This window comes from Manacus vitellinus, unplaced genomic scaffold (genome assembly GCF_001715985.3).
Source record: "Manacus vitellinus isolate BGI_N305 unplaced genomic scaffold, ASM171598v3 scaffold_26_pilon, whole genome shotgun sequence".
In the NCBI taxonomy this organism is placed as follows: Eukaryota; Metazoa; Chordata; class Aves; order Passeriformes; family Pipridae; genus Manacus; species Manacus vitellinus.
This window is the reverse complement of record NW_021939960.1, coordinates 7,731,549-7,748,222: the sequence shown is the minus strand read 5'-3', so window position 1 is coordinate 7,748,222 and position 16,674 is coordinate 7,731,549. Positions and strand designations below refer to the sequence as shown.

At 47.7% G+C, this 16,674-nt stretch overlaps 1 protein-coding gene across 1 annotated transcript in view; it reads left to right on the top strand.

Moving 5' to 3' along the window:
* The window catches only part of OPRL1 (opioid related nociceptin receptor 1), a 13,792-nt gene extending 836 nt beyond the window's left edge, over positions 1-12,956 (top strand). The window contains exons 2-4 of the mRNA XM_029960378.1: positions 1-251; positions 9,167-9,522; positions 9,860-12,956. The exon at positions 1-251 is cut by the window's left edge and continues 1 nt beyond it. Coding sequence (XP_029816238.1) covers positions 25-251; positions 9,167-9,522; positions 9,860-10,383 — 1,107 coding nt within the window. The 5' untranslated portion in view covers positions 1-24 and the 3' untranslated portion in view covers positions 10,384-12,956. The remainder of the gene's footprint in view (positions 252-9,166; positions 9,523-9,859) is intronic.
* The last annotated feature ends 3,718 nt before the right edge of the window (positions 12,957-16,674 follow it).

The window sequence follows — 16,674 nt, the reverse complement described above, 5'->3', positions numbered from 1 at the left end:
CTTGGCGCAGGCTGGTGCTTCAGGATGGACCCGCTCTTCCCCGCCCATATTTTTGAAGACCCTGACCTGAGAAAGCTGCTGAATGACTCCTCCATGCTCAACCTGAGCTTTCTCCCCAGCAACTGGTTTAACAACAGCACGGGGGACAGCTTCCTGCCGCTCAGCATCAAGATCACCATCGTGGTTGTCTATTCCATCGTGTGCATTGTGGGGCTGGTGGGCAACTGCTCCGTCATGTATGTGATCGTCAGGTAGGACACGCAGGGAGGCTCCAGGGAAGGCTGGGAGAGGGGCAGACCTTCCCTCCCTCAGTCCCTGCTGCAGGTGAAGCAGGCAGGTGCTTCCCTGGTGTTTGTGATGTGCTTTAGTGGTAATGATGTAGCATTTGTTACATTGTTTTGGTTTTATTTGTTTTTTTAACCCTTCCTAGGCTGTGATGAAGGTTTCCACCAGTTTTCAGCTGCCCTCTGGTGCCTCCTAAAGTTTAACTCAGAGAATGGAACAGAAAGAGGAGAGCTGCTCAAAAAAAAATGTTTTGTGGGTTTTTTTGGAGCGAGCTGGATGTCCCTAAAGAGGGCAATGAGCTGGAAGGGTTTTGCTGCCAGGCTGTGCTGGCTCCTTAATGGGACCTTTCCTTTCCTGGGCTGTGTCCGGCACCCCAGTTGTGTTTGCAGGTGCTGTTCCATTTGGGAGCTGGCTCTTTCCAAAGCTGAACCTTGTTGTAAGGGGAATGGCATGTGCAGAGGCTCTGCCTTAATTGTACAGGGGAAAAGTCAGGAATGTAAGTCTTTCAACCCTTTGGAAGCTGTAGACATGAATAAGATGTGACAGGATGCTGCAGAGTTGAAGGCAACTTCTCTGACTTCTTGTGCTGAAGTCAGGAGAGTGGGGGGACCTTTGCAGAGGGACAGAGCACGGACCATGAACCAGTCCAGCCTCCCTGCACACTGCTGGCATTTTAGGAGTCCCTGTCCGACACTGTTGTGGTTCAACCCCCCCCTTATTTCTGGGAATCAGAAACCTTGTTCCCCTTGTAAGTACAAAATAAGTTGATGCAGCTATTAGGGCTGTGATTGTGCTAAATCCCAGTACCTCCCTTCTGATCTCTGCATCCTTCATGTTAAGGAGGGAACTTCCATTTTATCCATGTCTTGGAGCAGATTCCTGGTGCAGGTGGATGCTGCCAGCACAAAAAAGACAGGTTGAATCCTCCAACAGAAAATGCAAATATTTAGCAGGTATTCAGACACTGATGAGATTGTCTTGCTCCTACCAGGAGCCCAAGTGCTTCCAAAGCATCTTTCCCCTGAACACACACAACTTGGTTGCAGGAGATGCTGCAAAATTCAAGTCTCTGGTATCAGAGGTCAGTGAAGGGTGGCTAAATCTCTGCTACAAGGGCAGAGTGAGGTAACTGTTCATCAGGCTGCCTATCTGTGCTCTCTTTGCAGAGGAGTTCATGGCAGAGAGAAGGGATCCCATTAGCCCTGGTGAGCTGCAGATGCAGAGAGCAGGTTTGCAGTAAACTAATGACATGTCTGGAGAGCTCGTGTTCCTGTTCAGTGTAGTAGCAGTCATTTGAGTAGTTTGTGGGTGTGTCCAAGTGTGGTGAGTAGTGAGGCTCTGGGAGTTAGAAGTCATTGTCTGACAGTGATGCAGCTCCATGGGAATGCCAGCCAGCGTGTGTGCAGAGGAAGGGAGTCCTTACCCCGTGCATGAGCCTTAGATGTGTGTAACAAGAAGTCTTGGCAGAAATCTCCCTGTCTGCAGAAGTCTTGTGGGATGTGAGCAGCTGGATCCTGCTGGCCCCAGCCCAGGGCTGTGACTGGGTATCACAAATAACATCAGTGTCCCAAGACAGCATCCTGGTCAGGGTGGACCTGTGCCGTGGCCATGTGTGCAGAATGGTGGCTTCTGTTCCACATCTTTTTGACTTTGATACCTTCCAGTTGGATAAATGGCACTCAGGAAAAGAAAGTGGGATTTCAGCACTGGAATTTCCCCTGGAACTTAACTGGTTTGTGTGTCCTCTGGTTTTACTTGGTTTAAGCAATTGAAAACTGAAGAAAGGTGCCACCCCCATCTCCCCCAGCCATTTTCCATTTCTCTATTTCCCTTTATCTAGAAACCCCTATATATTAAAAAAAAAAAAAAGGGTGCTAACAGACATTTTGATTATTTGGGTACTCCTTTTGGGAAATTCACCTTTTTTTTTTTTTTTTTAAAAACAAACAAACAAAACAAAAACCTTCAATGTGAGTCTGGAGTGCCCCCCTGAAAAGCGTGTGCTGGGGAAGTTATAACTGAGCTGGGGCAGGTGTAGAACCTGCTGTTCCCACTGGTTCTCCCCATCTGTGTCCCCTGGGAGCTCAGTATGGAGCGGAGTTATACCCAAGGAAATGACCCTTCTTAGGTTGGTGAGTAACTACAACTTCTGGTTATCTCTGCTCAGGATTCTTCTCTCCTTGTTCTGTATGCTGAGGTCAGGAGCAGGTGTGGGGATAAACTGAGCTCAGTATCCCAGATTCTTACCCTTGCCATGTATGTGGATTGATGCAGAACTGCCACATCAGTGGCCGTACAAGGAAGATGCTGATGAACTTCTCAAACACAGGTTTTTCTCCCCAGATTGGGGCATTGAGGCTTCATGCCTTGAGTAGCATCTGTTTTTCAGTAGGTTGAAAATTGGCTGCTGGTAAGTCAACATGGGCTTTTGGAACTCTTAATGATATACCTCTTCCATTAATGGAAAAATGGTTGGCAAACCCTCTGTGCTGCACCCCTGTCACCTGCAGATATGGTGCAGCCTATGAAAGCTGGTTGGTTTGTTTTTTTTTTCCATGCTTCAGCAAGGATAACCAGGCTTCAACATATTACACAGCCCATAAGAAAATCGTGTATTATCTTCCACAAAAGGAATGGTACAATGTCATAAACAGTAATTGTTTCCTGGTTTTGAGGGAGCTGGGAAATAAGAAGACTCTAATACCTGCACTCGAGGAAATTGGAGGCATCAGAAAGGCTCATTTTTTGTTCCTTTTGAATGAGTCTTCTGCAGCACTGAGGGAAAAGTTTTAAAATCTCCCAGTACTTCACACGAAAGTAGAAATTCAAAGCCTCCTCTAGGTTTTCCCCTGTGTTATAGAACCCAGCCTACATCTCTATTATATTTGGAGTGATTTAAAATTTGGAATGATTAATTTAGAGACAGTCATCATGTGGCTGTCAGTCCCTTCCAGTGCTGAGCAGCACTAATTGGGTAAGATGGAGAAGGGCTCTCGTCAGGAGCACAATTTCCTAGACAGTAAAGGGCCTATTGTGGGAACCTGCCTCATCTGTGGCTTTGTTCTGCTGGCTCATCGTGGAGCTCCTTGCCAGCAGGGATGATGCCTCCCCTCCCTCCTCCTTCTGCTGTTTGCTCTCTTCTGCATATATTTCCTGTTCTTCTTTTTAATGAATGTGAAACGAGGAGCTGAACAGAGGGTTTGGGGGGAGAGTGAAGGCTGCTGAGATCCTTCTTAGCTATTAACTGAATTCTGCAAGGCTGCTTGCCCAAGAGCTTTGTTTTTAGGAAGGAAAGCAAAGGAGCAGGAGGATGGATTGTTCTTTCAGTGGCTCTGGGGGTGGGTGACTCACGGGGCCGGAGGTGATGCTGACCCAGGTGTTGTTATAGGGCTGTGACAGAGACCCCTGAACTGCTGCCAGCCACTCCTGTGCCAGGGAAGGGACAACATGCAGCTTCTGGTCTAGGGACTCCTCTGTTGTCCCCAGCTGCTACAATGCTCAGCAGTGATGGCCTGGAGGACTCCTTTCCTCCAGCTCAGGCCCCCATGGGAATGATGATGCCTCATTTCTTGGGCACTCTTTACTATGGTTGCTCTCTGTTGGAGCCCAGCAAAGTACTGGGGATGCTCAGCTCTCTCTATTGAAGAACACTTTTCAGAGCATTTTAAGCAATATTTCAGGCAGATGAGGGCTGACAGGCTCCTAGACTTTCATTTGCTGCTTCCAGGTGAAGGAGGAAGGATGTGATGGGGGGGTACCTGCATCATGATCCTGCCCGGAGATGCTGTGCCAGCTGTTATTCTGCTTGAAAACTGCCACAGTCCCTGAGAACAGGGGTGAGGGCAGCTGGCTGTGATGAGACAGGGAAAATGAAGTTAATTATGACATTGCAGAGATGCTGATTTCTTAATAGAAAGCTTTCTAAGGGAAAAGCCTTGACCAGCTGAGTGTCTCAGAGCTGAAATGGAGCTTAATGCGAAGGTGTGATGGTGGAGCCATCTGAGTCCTGCTTAGTTTTTCCTAGGAAAAAATATAAAATAAACAGACAATTCTTGCAATTTATATAGAAGTGAAAGCCACACTGAGGGCTCTGTGCCCTGGAGAGGATGGTGAGGTGAGCGGGAGAGGAACCTGCTGTGATAGTGGCTGCACAGGACAGGTCTACAGATCCCTGATTTCTGGGTCCCCACGAGCCCAGGTGAGCTGGGCTCAGCCACATGACTCATAGGAACCATGTCTGGTCCCTGCTAATACAGATCCTGTGGCTCCAGTTAAGAGGGCTCTTTGTTTCACCTGGCTTTGGTGAGATGGGTGAAAGAGAGTTGCCCATGTGCAGCAGTAATTCTGTGATGTTTAGTGTGGGACTCAGTTCCTAGTGTTTTTCATGGACTGGGCAATTCCCAGCAGCGTGTTGGATACGAGTAACTCAGCAGAGGCAGATCTGACCCATGAACTGGGACAAGAGCATCTTGCTGCAGGGTGGAGGCTGATGAATGCCCTCCTCACACCAGAGCACCATTCCTGGTGGCCAAGCACCTGCTCAGGGATGTGGGAGCATCCCTGTGAGCCCCTGGCTGAGCTACTGAGGCTTTTGCAGCCACCCAGCCTCCTCCCTTGGCATGGCAGCAGTCGGAGCCATGTGATGTCCCCATCCACACTGGTCCCCAGAGAGCACCCAGAAGAGGAGGGCAGTGTTTGTTTTTTATAGTTGTCACTGGACACAGTGGTGAGATTCAAGGGCAAAAAAAATCATCTGTCCCAAAGTGTGTGCTCACGCTGTCTGGCAGCAAACTCCTTAACTAACCCCTGCTAGCCAGTCCCTGTCCTGCTGCGTAATTTATAGGCTTTTAGGTGCTGTGTTGGTGGCTGCTTTTGCTGTAGTGTCTGGCCTCAGAGCCCAAAGTGATTTAAATTTGTCCTTCTCAAACTCTCTGGATTTTTTCAGGGCCTGTTGAACCATTAAGAATAAATCATCTTGAACTGGTTAGAAGTTTGAGGCTGAGGGGGCTCTGAAATAGTGACCAGAGCAGCAGGGATGTGGGGAGCACAGTGTGGGTGTATGGCTGGGGGGACACAAAGCACGATGGTGCGTGCCAGAGCAAATAGCAGGTTCACACAACCTGTGGGCAGGGAGCAGGCTGGGAGCAGAGATGTGAGAGAACCAGGGCTGATTTCTACCATCACAGGGTGGGAGTAGCTCAGGAAAAATTCTCCCTGAGCCTTTTGCTCACCTGAGCTGTTTTGCTCCCAGGTGCATGTTCAGGGACTAGGGCAAAGGCTGGCACTGCTGCCAGGGTGTGAGGTGGGGATGGAGGGAGCTGCTCAAGGTGAACAGCACTGTCTGCATCCCAATTAGCTGGAGCTATGAATATGAAAATCAAGAGACCCCAGGAGGCAGAGAGCTCCTGGAGATAATGCTCAGGGTTCCCTGTGGCTGCAGGCTTTGCTCTGGTCCCTCTGTCCCAGTGTCTGCTGCCCCATTTTGGGTTGCAGTTTTGCTGCAGCCAGCTGGTTCTTAGCCTTGGGGCATCCAGAGTGGCTCACTGTCCTGCAGCCTTGCCATGGCTGGGTGGAAGAGGGAAAGTAGGAAAAACAGGTCTGCAGCTCCCCTGAGTCTCAGCCAGGGACAGAATCCATCCTTGTGAGAAACAGGACCTTAAAGCCCAGAGAGCTGTGTCCTACCCATCTTCACTCCCAGATCGCATCTTCCCTTTGCTGAAGTCCAGCTTTGTTCCAGGTACTGTTGCTTGAGGTCCACTCATCAAAAAAGGAGAGGGAAGACATGTGCTGAGATGACATCCAGGCATTTTTTCTCTTAGGCTTCAGCATCCGAGAGAACAGGACTGCAGAGCAATTACTGTTGTGACAAAGGTGGAGCTGGATGAAGAGCTAAGAACCACTCTGTGGGAGATGCTCCATTAGGAAATTACTTCCATGACAGAGTGGAAGAAAGTGGCTCAGCAGGGAACTAATGTCCTCCGTGGAGGCCACAGGCTTATCTGCAGCAGAGCTGTGCCACAGGGGGAGGAAACTGAGGTGCCTCCTAAAGTCCAAGAGTTTAATTTGTCTTTTTTTTTTGGTGCAGATTAAGAAAAAGAACACTCTCAGTTCCTGGAGGAAAAGAAAAAGAGATTAATCCACAGAGAAGCGATTAATTGATTTTTTTTGTGTACTGAACGTTCTGGAAATGTTTGGGAACATTGTTTGGTTGGGGTAATGGCTGTTGGCTCTCAGCATGCAGAGAAAGTGGAGTAGAAGTAATTAATTAGGTGTAAATTAATTTCCCCACCTTTCAAGAGCACAAAATCAGCTTAAAATCCACTAGAAGATGAGTTGAAGGAGGTAAGGGCCAGTCACCTCAGCATCCCCATGTTGGAGGGAGCGAGGGAAGGTGGCTCTGCCATCACCTTGAGGAGGTGGTGAGGAAGGAAGCAGCAGAGAGGGATCTGTGCATTGAGAGGGAGCAGATTTTGCAGGGCCAGGCTGAACAATTGCAGCTGGACTCTGAATTCTTGCTGAGAAGGGCTGGTAGGGGTGGAGGGGTGTGGGAGGGAGCTGAAGGTTTGTGATCTTCACACCCTGAGCTCAGGGCTGGCTGAGATGCCCCAAAATTCTCACAGTGCTGAGGGAATAGGAGTTTTCAGGGAGGCAGCTTTGTCCCCCATGGATGTTGGAAGGGGGCTGGAAATAGGTGAATTCTGCTTGTTTCTCCCACTGGTCAATTAGAAAACCAAACTCAATCAACCTTTAATTTTTTTCTCTTTTGCTGTCAAGTCACTCATCATTGCTCCAAATTGCTATTCCCTTGAGTTATAATGTCAGTAAGGGCAGTCAGTGTTAGAGGCATTTTGATGAATTGCCTCCAGCTCCAGTCCTCCTGAAAGGATGGACTGCAACAACCTTGACCTTTGGGAAGCTTGAGCCAGCCCAGCCAGTCTGTGGTATGCAGAGAAGGCCACAGCTCCCGGGAGACCTTTGCTAGCACAGTCTTAGGTGACTGAATCATTTCCTAAAGCCTGAGCTGACAATACTTATTTTTATGGGGGCTGATAAAAAACAGTGATTTGATTTTCTTCATTTTAATTCCCCTCTGCTGACCTAGAGGGGAAGGTGACTGAACCCACTTAACAGACCTACCTCATCCCCCTGAGTACTTTGCCATGCTTGGCCCAACTGCAAGTGTTCAAACACAAAAAGAAAACTTGCCTACCCTGAGATGCTGCTCTGGGGTTCAGGGCACTGGAGTCTGTGGTAATCCTGCTTAGGAAACTCCACAGCTTAAAGCCCTGGCAGCTGCCTGTTGAGTTGGATTTGCAAAGTGTTTTGCTTGTTCATCCTACCACAAAAGGAAAGGCATTGGCATTTTTCTTCTACTACTTCTGGTTACATAAGTTTATCTGGGCTGCCTTTCTAAGAACCTGTGATTTCTGGGGCAAGAAGAGTCTGACACAGGCTTTTTTAGGGACCTCAGTGTTTCCAACCATGTTTCCATCAGTGCTCACCTCCAAAAGCTTTCCTTGGCTTTGAAGGTCTAATGGAACATTCGGTCTTCCTTTCTGAAGCCACTTTCAGATTTCTAATACAAGCCCAGCTTAAAGCTCCAAAGCAGGTAGAAAGATAGACTTTATAGTCTGGATTGTGGCTCCCCTGGCTCCTATTCTTGCAAACCTGGCCACGTCACCGTGTGTCTCAGCAGAGTTCAGAGTGTGCCACTGATAATGTTCTGCCAAGCATTCAAATAATCTCTCAAGAACTGAAGTTCAGACCCTGAGGGGAGGACACAGAGCTGAGAAGGGCAGTTGTGGGCTTGCTGTTCTGAATCAAATTGACAAAAAGAGCTTTTTAGTTCAAATCAGACCCTATACTATTCTAACATAGAGTGAAATAGGGTGGCAGTTTATAAGTAGAAGTCTAACCCTCAAATGATCTTGCACTCTGTTAATAACACACATCCCTGTCTGCCATTTTTGGCCACGTTTCTGCAAAGGCCTTTAGTATAGTAAATGATGGATGAGCTATAGTTTTAAAATTATACCTATTTGAGCTCCTGTTTTGCCCATGAGAGGAACATCCTGGAGCTGAAATGTTAGGTTCAGTCCCAGGGTCACTGTTGAGCTTCCATTTCTGCAGACTCTGCATGTCTCATGGGTAGGTGATTATGGTTTGCTCTGCATCATTTCCCATGTGTGAAAAGGAGATGATTGCCATTAGAGCAAGGTGAATCTCTCTTTTGGGCAGCCAGTTCATATGATAAAAGTAATATCGAAATGACAAAAATTCTTTGAAGTAGAATTGACTTGTGACTTTACCTCTTTCTTGAGGAAGATCCATTGTGATATTTCAATTTGTGATTCAAACCTCACTCCTCACCAGTTTTTAGCTGGCCAGGGGTGGCCATCCCACCTATTCTGATCTGACAGCTCACATTAGCCACACCCTTTGAATGTGAGCCCTTACAAAATGGCTTATCAGCTTAGCCCTGGATCTTTCAAATCATCATATTGGGTAAAACTTTCACCAGCATTTATGATAATGAAGCCATATGTGATGAAATCCTAGGTTAGCCTTATTGAAGTCATTTTTCAAGAACCACTGTGAGCTGACAGACTCAGGCTTTCATGGTCCTCCCTGGCAGTCTGAGGGAATAAACTTCTCCTGCCCATGGAACTGATTATGAAGATACCATATGTGATCTTTTAGGAGCTGGGTTGAGCTGTGTGTTGATAAACCTGTAGGAGATAGAAAGGTGAAGGGTGGTCAGTCTCATATAAGAAAATACTGCATCTCCATCCCAAAGTGGCAGAGTGGCCTCTTCAGTAGCGTTTAATGTCTTTCCCCTCATCAGGTGGAGCTCTAACCATTGCTCATTCCTGCATTTCAGATTCACCAAGATGAAGACAGCAACAAACATTTACATCTTTAACCTCGCTCTGGCTGACACCCTGTGCCTGATGACCTTACCCTTCCAGGGTACAGACACGTTCCTGGGCTTCTGGCCCTTTGGCAACGTCCTCTGCAAGATCGCCATCTCCATCGACTACTACAACATGTTCACCAGCACCTTCACGCTGACGATGATGAGCGTGGACCGCTACATCGCCATCTGCCACCCCATCAAGGCCCTGGACATCCGCACTCCCCACAAGGCCAAGGTGGTGAATGTCTGCATCTGGGCACTGGCTTCTGTCTTCGGCATCCCAGCGATGGTGATGGGATCCGCAGAGAACGAGAACAACGGTCAGTAAAGCTGCACCCAGTGGGTGGGAGGTGGTGATGGCCAGGAGAGCCCATGGGCTCGGGGTGCCAGTTTCATCAGCGGGGTGAGGGCTCTGCTGTAAGGTTGTCTTAACTCTCTCCTTTCTGCCCTTGCTTCCCTGTATCACTGCTACTGCCTTCCCAGTATTAAACGTAGAATCACAGAATCATTAAGGTTGGGAAAGACTTCGAAGAACATTAACTCCAACCACTTCTCTAACTAGTCTAAACTAATCTCAATGTGCAGATGCCTTTTTGCTTGCTCTGTGTTTGCTGATCTTCTTTTCCATTTGATTTTTTTCACTTTTTTCACTTGCAGAAATTGATTGTCTAATTAAACTCCCTTCGCCAGTGGACTACTGGGATCCGGTGTTCGGCATCTGCGTCTTTCTCTTCTCCTTTATGATCCCCGTGTTGATCATCACCATTTGCTACAGTCTCATGATCAGACGGCTCAAGAACGTCCGTGTCCTCTCAGGCTCCAAGGAGAAGGACCGAAACCTGAGGCGCATCACCCGAATGGTCCTGGTGGTCGTGGCAGTCTTCATTGTTTGCTGGACTCCCATCCAGATTTTTGTGCTGGTCCAGTGCTTGGGTGCCAAGGCAGAAAGTGAGCTCGAGCTGGCCATCTCCTGCTTCTGCACCGCGCTGGGGTACGCCAACAGCAGCCTGAACCCCGTGCTCTACGCCTTCTTGGATGAGAATTTCAAGGCGTGCTTCAAGAAGTTCTGCTTCCCCACCGCCTTCAGGACCGAGCTCCAGATGTCCAACAGGATGTGCAGCATCGCCAAGGATGTGGCCTATGCCTGCAAGAACTCGGAGGGGACTAACAATCCGGCCTGACTAGGCATGGAAATTCCCATGGTGGCTGTCGCCCAGCAGAGTCCAACCACCCCCACGTCAGAACTAACTCAGATAACAGCTCTTTAGCAGGACCTCAAAACTGAGAGGCGAGAAATAATTCTGGGGGTTGGGAAAACTGGATACTGCAAGAGCATGCAGAAGAAGTGAGCCCATTTGATGCATTTTTAATTCTAGTGCATCCTGCACTAAAGAACGTGTTTGAAATCAGCCCTTTGATTCCTGCGAAACCCTGGGGGTTTGCAACATTACTGAGAGTTCAGGAATCAAGGATTTAAAATAGGCATCATTCCTGGGACTTGCACTTTTGCTGCTGGGAGACAGACAGAATGTAAACTCTTCCATTGCTTTTTGCCTCCTCGAGTTGAGATGTTAACAGCTCGTGTGGCTCAGCAGACGCTCGCGTGCGGGTTTTATTCCCGTGCCACCACTCTGAAATTAGACTTCGCTGCAGCCAAAGTGGGCAGGAGCCATCAGACAAAACCTAAGATCATCTCCAGGATGAGTCATCGTGCAGGGAAGGATGCGGGGAGGGAGAGGAGGGAGCTGGCGGAAAGAGAAATTCAAACTGCTTTAGAGGACAACGCCAGCTCCTGCAGATGGGGTCTGCAGTAAAACCCTCCTCTCAGAGGGGAGCAGGGGGGTGAGAAGGGACTGTAAAAAATGTTGAGTGTGGCTCTGAAGAGGAGGAAATGAACACAGTTCCTCGTTTACATGCTGCTACTGCTTTTTCTTTTTTTTTTAAACTCTGTATTTCCAGTGTGACAGTGGACAGATTGTATCTATACATACACGTCTGCAGTGCTCTAGGTACAGATATATGGTAGGATTTCACCTTGCCAAGCATGCCTTGGGGATCTTCCTCAGTGAGAGGAGGAAGGAATGAAGTGGCCTATATATAAATGTATTTATGTATAGGGGAAAGCCATTTTGGAGAAGTCAGAATGGCAGCTCCTCCAGAAGACATGGACCTTCCCGGTAGCATGTGGCAGCCTAAAACAGTCCCATCTGCTCTGCATGGGATAAGTGGGGCAGAAACCATACAAAAGGTGGGGTTTTGGGGTTTGTTTTGTTGTTTTGGTTTGTTTTTTTTTTAACTGCAATGAGATCCACGATGCTGAGAGCATGTGGGAAATGCTGCCCAGGTACCACTCCTCCTGCCAGCTGTGGATTGATTTTTCCTCTCTCAGTAGGTCAGAGGTTTGTGGAAAATGAAATGTCGTGTCATTTCATTCAATAATGAAAGCTTCCCCAAAGAGTTTAACCACCGAGTGCTCTCTGTGCTGGAGGGGACAGCAGACTGGTATTCTCCCTGTAGCACAATAGCCTGGGGAAATCTGGGCAGTGGTGGCCAGTGGTGCTGATGGGGAAGCAAAGCAAAGACCCCCATGTGGAGATGGGAGGTCAACTTCAACCTGAGAACTGGCAGCGTTGTCCAGACTGTACAGATTTCTTGTGAATATATGTCTTGTGCTCTGGTCTAGGAAATTCTGTATTTTTAATGTATTGATTTGCCAATATTTTAATGCTGTCATGTTCTTTACATATGCTGTATAAAAGAATTGAATGTTATATTTCTATGTAGAGTGTTTCCCTTATGGTTGGGCTTAAAATATAGATGAAATTCCAGTGTCCCATGTATAGGACCCAGATCCCTTGTAAACTGCTCGAGCTGAGAGGATTTTGGTGCTGTGATTAGCATTTGATTGGGAATCTGGAGGGATACCAGAGCAAACTTTGCAATTATCATTTCCCCTGACTAATCTGGGGGAGGAGGAAATCTGGGCACTTTAAGCACTTTGCAATGGATGTTTATCCCCAAGCACTCACCAGGAAATCCCACACAGCCCCCAGGCATGGGAAGAACAACTCCCTGAGAACTGTGCTGCTGGCAAGCTGCATCCATGCCCTTGGAAAAGCTGAGTTTGGTGGGATGTTGTGGTTGTGGATGCAATAACAGTGTTGGGCAGTGAGTGACCTTGGGTTTGCTCAGCCCCTCAGCTGTCAGATGATCTGATGGGGTCTGGGTATGGTTGGGCCTGAAGCTGGGAACCGACTGCTGTTCTTGCTGTTAGGGAGCAGGAGAGCATTCCTTAGTGGCTGGCTAGGGACCAGCCACTCTCCCTTTGCCATTCTTGGTTGAGTTTTTAAATAGATTTATGTCCTCTGAAAAAAATATACCTGTGTTTGGCATTTTTTTAATACGGATTTTGTTATAATGACTATGCTGCAACGATCTTACATAATCAAGTACCAATAAATGTGTGTTTACTAAGCTTTTGGATATTTCCATGGCCCTTGCAGTGACTGTGTTTAGACATTCTGTTCAATGCTCAGTGGAGTTTGTTATAAGAAGAGCAACAAAAACCTGAAAGCAGAACTTCATTGTACTGTGCCTATGGAGTTACAGGCTTGTGGTCAGCTGGTTGGCTGTAGCACTGGCTCTGTAATTCTCTTTGGAAATGGTTGTGTTGGTGTGATTTTACAACTGCTGCAATGTAAATGACAATTTCCTAGGTGGCTATTTGTGTGCTTTAATAAAGGAAAATAAAACCTCTTGTGCACTGAATGATGATCTGCAAGATTTAGCTGTGTGGGTCAGGGATGTCTCAGCCTGATCCTTTTTTAGTGAGATCAGTGGGAACTTTCATGTCACAGGCAACTCTGTAGTTAACACAGGAACAGAGGATGTGAAAATGCTGGAAAATTGGTGGTTGGAGATGAGTGTGAGTTGCCTGCACACTGCCAGCCTCCACAGGGTCCCTGGGTTTTGCAACAGGCAGCTCTGGTGTGCAGGCAGCTGCCTGCTCTAAGAGGTGAAGTCTGATACAGGATGAAAACAAGCTCTTCCCACATACTCTATCCACAATTCCAAGGAGTTATAGGGTTAGGCATGATCATGGAGAATAATAAATTACAGTGCTGCTCTGAAAATAAAGCCAAGGCCATATTCTCCAAGAAAGAATAGCCAGTGAGATGTGTGATCAGGGAAGTGCTTTCTGCACTGAGATCAATATTCCTACCCAAGCAGGTAAATATCAGGAGAGGGTTTTTTATTAGCAGGGGTGATTTTCTTCTCAAAAAAAAAAATAAAAATTGGTGAGAACAAAAATGGAAATCTTTATTTCTCTTCTAGTTCAGTTAATTATAAGTGTCCAGGGGTGAGTTCTCATAGCAAAAGCATAAACCAAAGTGCTTTACTCAGTATTATGGGATTTATTAATGTACTAAGTGTTCTTTCTGCTGCTGCTGGCTGAAGTCAAGTGCTGGAAAAGGCTGAGGAATGGATGAGCCAGTGACTGAGCTTTCTCCTGAGGAACTACTTGGTTTGCAGCAAATCTGGCTTTGGAAATGCCACATTTCCCTTCCTCTCCCTCAGCCAGCAACTTCCATCCCCGTGAATTACAATTTCTAACAGCAGAAATAAGGAGCAGAATTTACACTTTTACTGAAGTTTGGATGGACAACACCCTCAGGCACATGTGGGATTCTCAAAGTTATCCTGTGCGGGGCCAGGAGTTGGACTCAGTGATCCCTGTGGGTCCCTCCTAACTCTGGATATTCTATGATTTATGGCTTTATGCCATGGGAAGAGCTTAGCCAGGGAGGTGCTGAGCTACCCTTTACTGAACTGCAGGTCAGACAGCAGTTAGTTGGTTTGGGCAATTATTCAGTTGAAATCCCTCTCCTCATGCCCACTGCCCATAGGAGCCATGAAGCCTTTCCCCTGCTCTGAATGCCTCTGCCTCCCAAAAAGCCTGGCCCTCAGTCCTGAAGACAACTTTTGCAGATGGGAGAAACCCTGACTGCAGAAAGACCAAAGCTGGGTTGGCCCCTTGCGATACCAACACTGCAGCTCAGGACTTGCCCTGATGAAGATGCTGCCTGATGCTGAGCAGGTGCCATGTCTGTTTTTCCAAGGTGTTTTCATGAGTAACTAGACTGTAAATGTCTCTTTCTCCCCCCCCCCCCTTTTTTTTTTCCACCCAAAGGAAGATTTGTTAACTCTTTAAAGAGCTGTCACTGGGCTCTGATCTCTCTCTGGGTACTTTGGGATATCAATTCCAGGTAGGACAATGTGTGCCCAGAGAAGGATGCTTCTCACCCTGCAATGCTTTATAGGGCAAGTGGCTGCTCTCTATAGTTAGAGCCTCTATTTTAAATGAAAAGGATCTCCAGCAGCAGCTGGTGTGGGTGCAGCCTTTGCTATGTGCTCAAAAGAGAATCTCTCAGACTGGCAGCAAAGCAGGCTCCACCAAAAAAACTCCAGTTTGCTTTCCCACTCATTTCCCTGTGCTTCCCCTCAGCTATTTTTGTGGGTATTTATGCATAAGCAAATTTCTCCTTCCCTCAACAGGAGAATCTCCTTCGGACACATCCTGAGCCTCAGCCCTGATTGTGCATTCATGGTTTCACGCCGTGTGTGAATCTCTGTGGCAGCAGAGCTTCTTTACTGTGACTTTGCAGAATCAGCTGGTAAATCACACCCTTGATCCTCACCTCCCAAGCCCTTACCAGGGCTGTCCAAAGGACCAGATCTTACTTCCCCACCTTCTCCTTTTCTGAGGAGAACCACAAAGCTGAGGTGGGAGGGATAGAGGGTAGAATCCTGCAGCAATGGCTGTAGGAGGGAAAGCTGTCCCAGCTCTGTGGGGAGAATGGCTTGTGATGTGGGGAGGCTGGAACCTGATCTAGTGGAAGGTGTCCATGCCCAGGGCAGGGAGCTGGAATGAATTGGTCTTTAAGGTTCCTTCTCACTCAAACCACTCTGTGATTCTGAATTCTATGAAAGGAAGGTGGACCTGAGATGGCAGCATCAGTCCATAACCCAAGAGATAGACTATAAGAAAGTAGAGCATGTGCTGTGTGATGCTAATGGGTCTTTGGTACAGGTTTTTTTGGTATGGGGATGAGATGTTAAAGGGTCTGCAGCCCCTCCTTGCCACATCTGAGCTGATGCACACCTATTTTGAGTGGCCCGTGCTGACTCCATGCACCTGCCCTCTTGCCCATTCAGACTGGGGATCCATGCCACTTTTGCTCAAAACACGTGGTAACAAAGGTACTAAGGTCACAGCTCATTTTGAAAGGAGTTTTAGGATTTTTCTAAGCAAAGGGACTGCTGTTGGGGTGGGTGCCACATCTCACAAACTCCCTTTGTTCCTGTTTTCAGTACCCTGGAGCCTGGATAGATTGAATCACAGAATGAAATAATCAATACATAGAGCAACATGGTTTTGTATCTTGGCAACGATGATGCTAATCAACCATGTAAACTGACTTTGCTGTCTCTCCCTTAATGCAGAGAAATCCTGCCTGTCTGCAGTGAAGGAGTGATGCCTGCAGTGCTGGGGCAGATCCTTCCCCCACCTGATGCCTTCCCTCCTCCAACTCAAGGTTTCTGCTTCAGAAGCCCAAAAACTCCCTAAATACTCCCTGGGGTAGAAAATGTACAGTAATATCCAAACTGAGCTGGGATCACCTTCACCCCCCTGGACAACATCTCTCATGTTTGGATTCATAGAATCACCCAGTCCTGGAATGGTTTGGGTTGGAAGGGACCTCAAAGATCATCTAGCTCCAACCTCCTTGCCATGTGTAGGATTCTTGGGAATTTGGTCCTCCTGTGATTAAACTGCTGGAAGGGCCTCTGGGAGGAAACACCAGCTCCCCATGGTATGTGGCATCACTTGGGATCTTCCTGAGTAATGAGCAGACTGGATCATTTGTGGATTACGTGTTGTATACATGTCCTTGCTTCTCCCTGCTGCTTTGCTCTCAAATCCTTGCTCCTGTTGCAGTATATGGGTGCCAGGAGGGAAATCCCACCTGCAGAGCCCATGCAGGCAGCTGTTAGTGGGAGGTCTCATATCCTACGCAACCAACCCAGCCCACTCTTGCAGCAAGGGGTGTTTTTCATCCGGAATATGTTGTTGCTGTGAGAGGATGTAGCTCTGGTGCTGATGGAGTCTCTTGCCTCCCTGCAGTGGTCAGGGAGAGCATCACTGCTTCCCTTCCCTTTGGGCATGAAGCCAGGCAGGATGGGCTGGAGCCTGGAGCCTTGCAGAACCAGCCCTGCCAAACAGTAGATTTTCAGCATACTGAGATGAAGGATGAATCTGACAGAAATCAAGCAGGAAATTTGATTTTTTTCCAAGGAAACAAAATCAGCACCTTCCCATAGTCTGGTTTTGGCTGCATCAGATCACCTTTCTCCTGGCCACAGAGAGGAGCAGAGGCAAAGCCTGAGCTGGCTCTGTCCACTCTATAAAC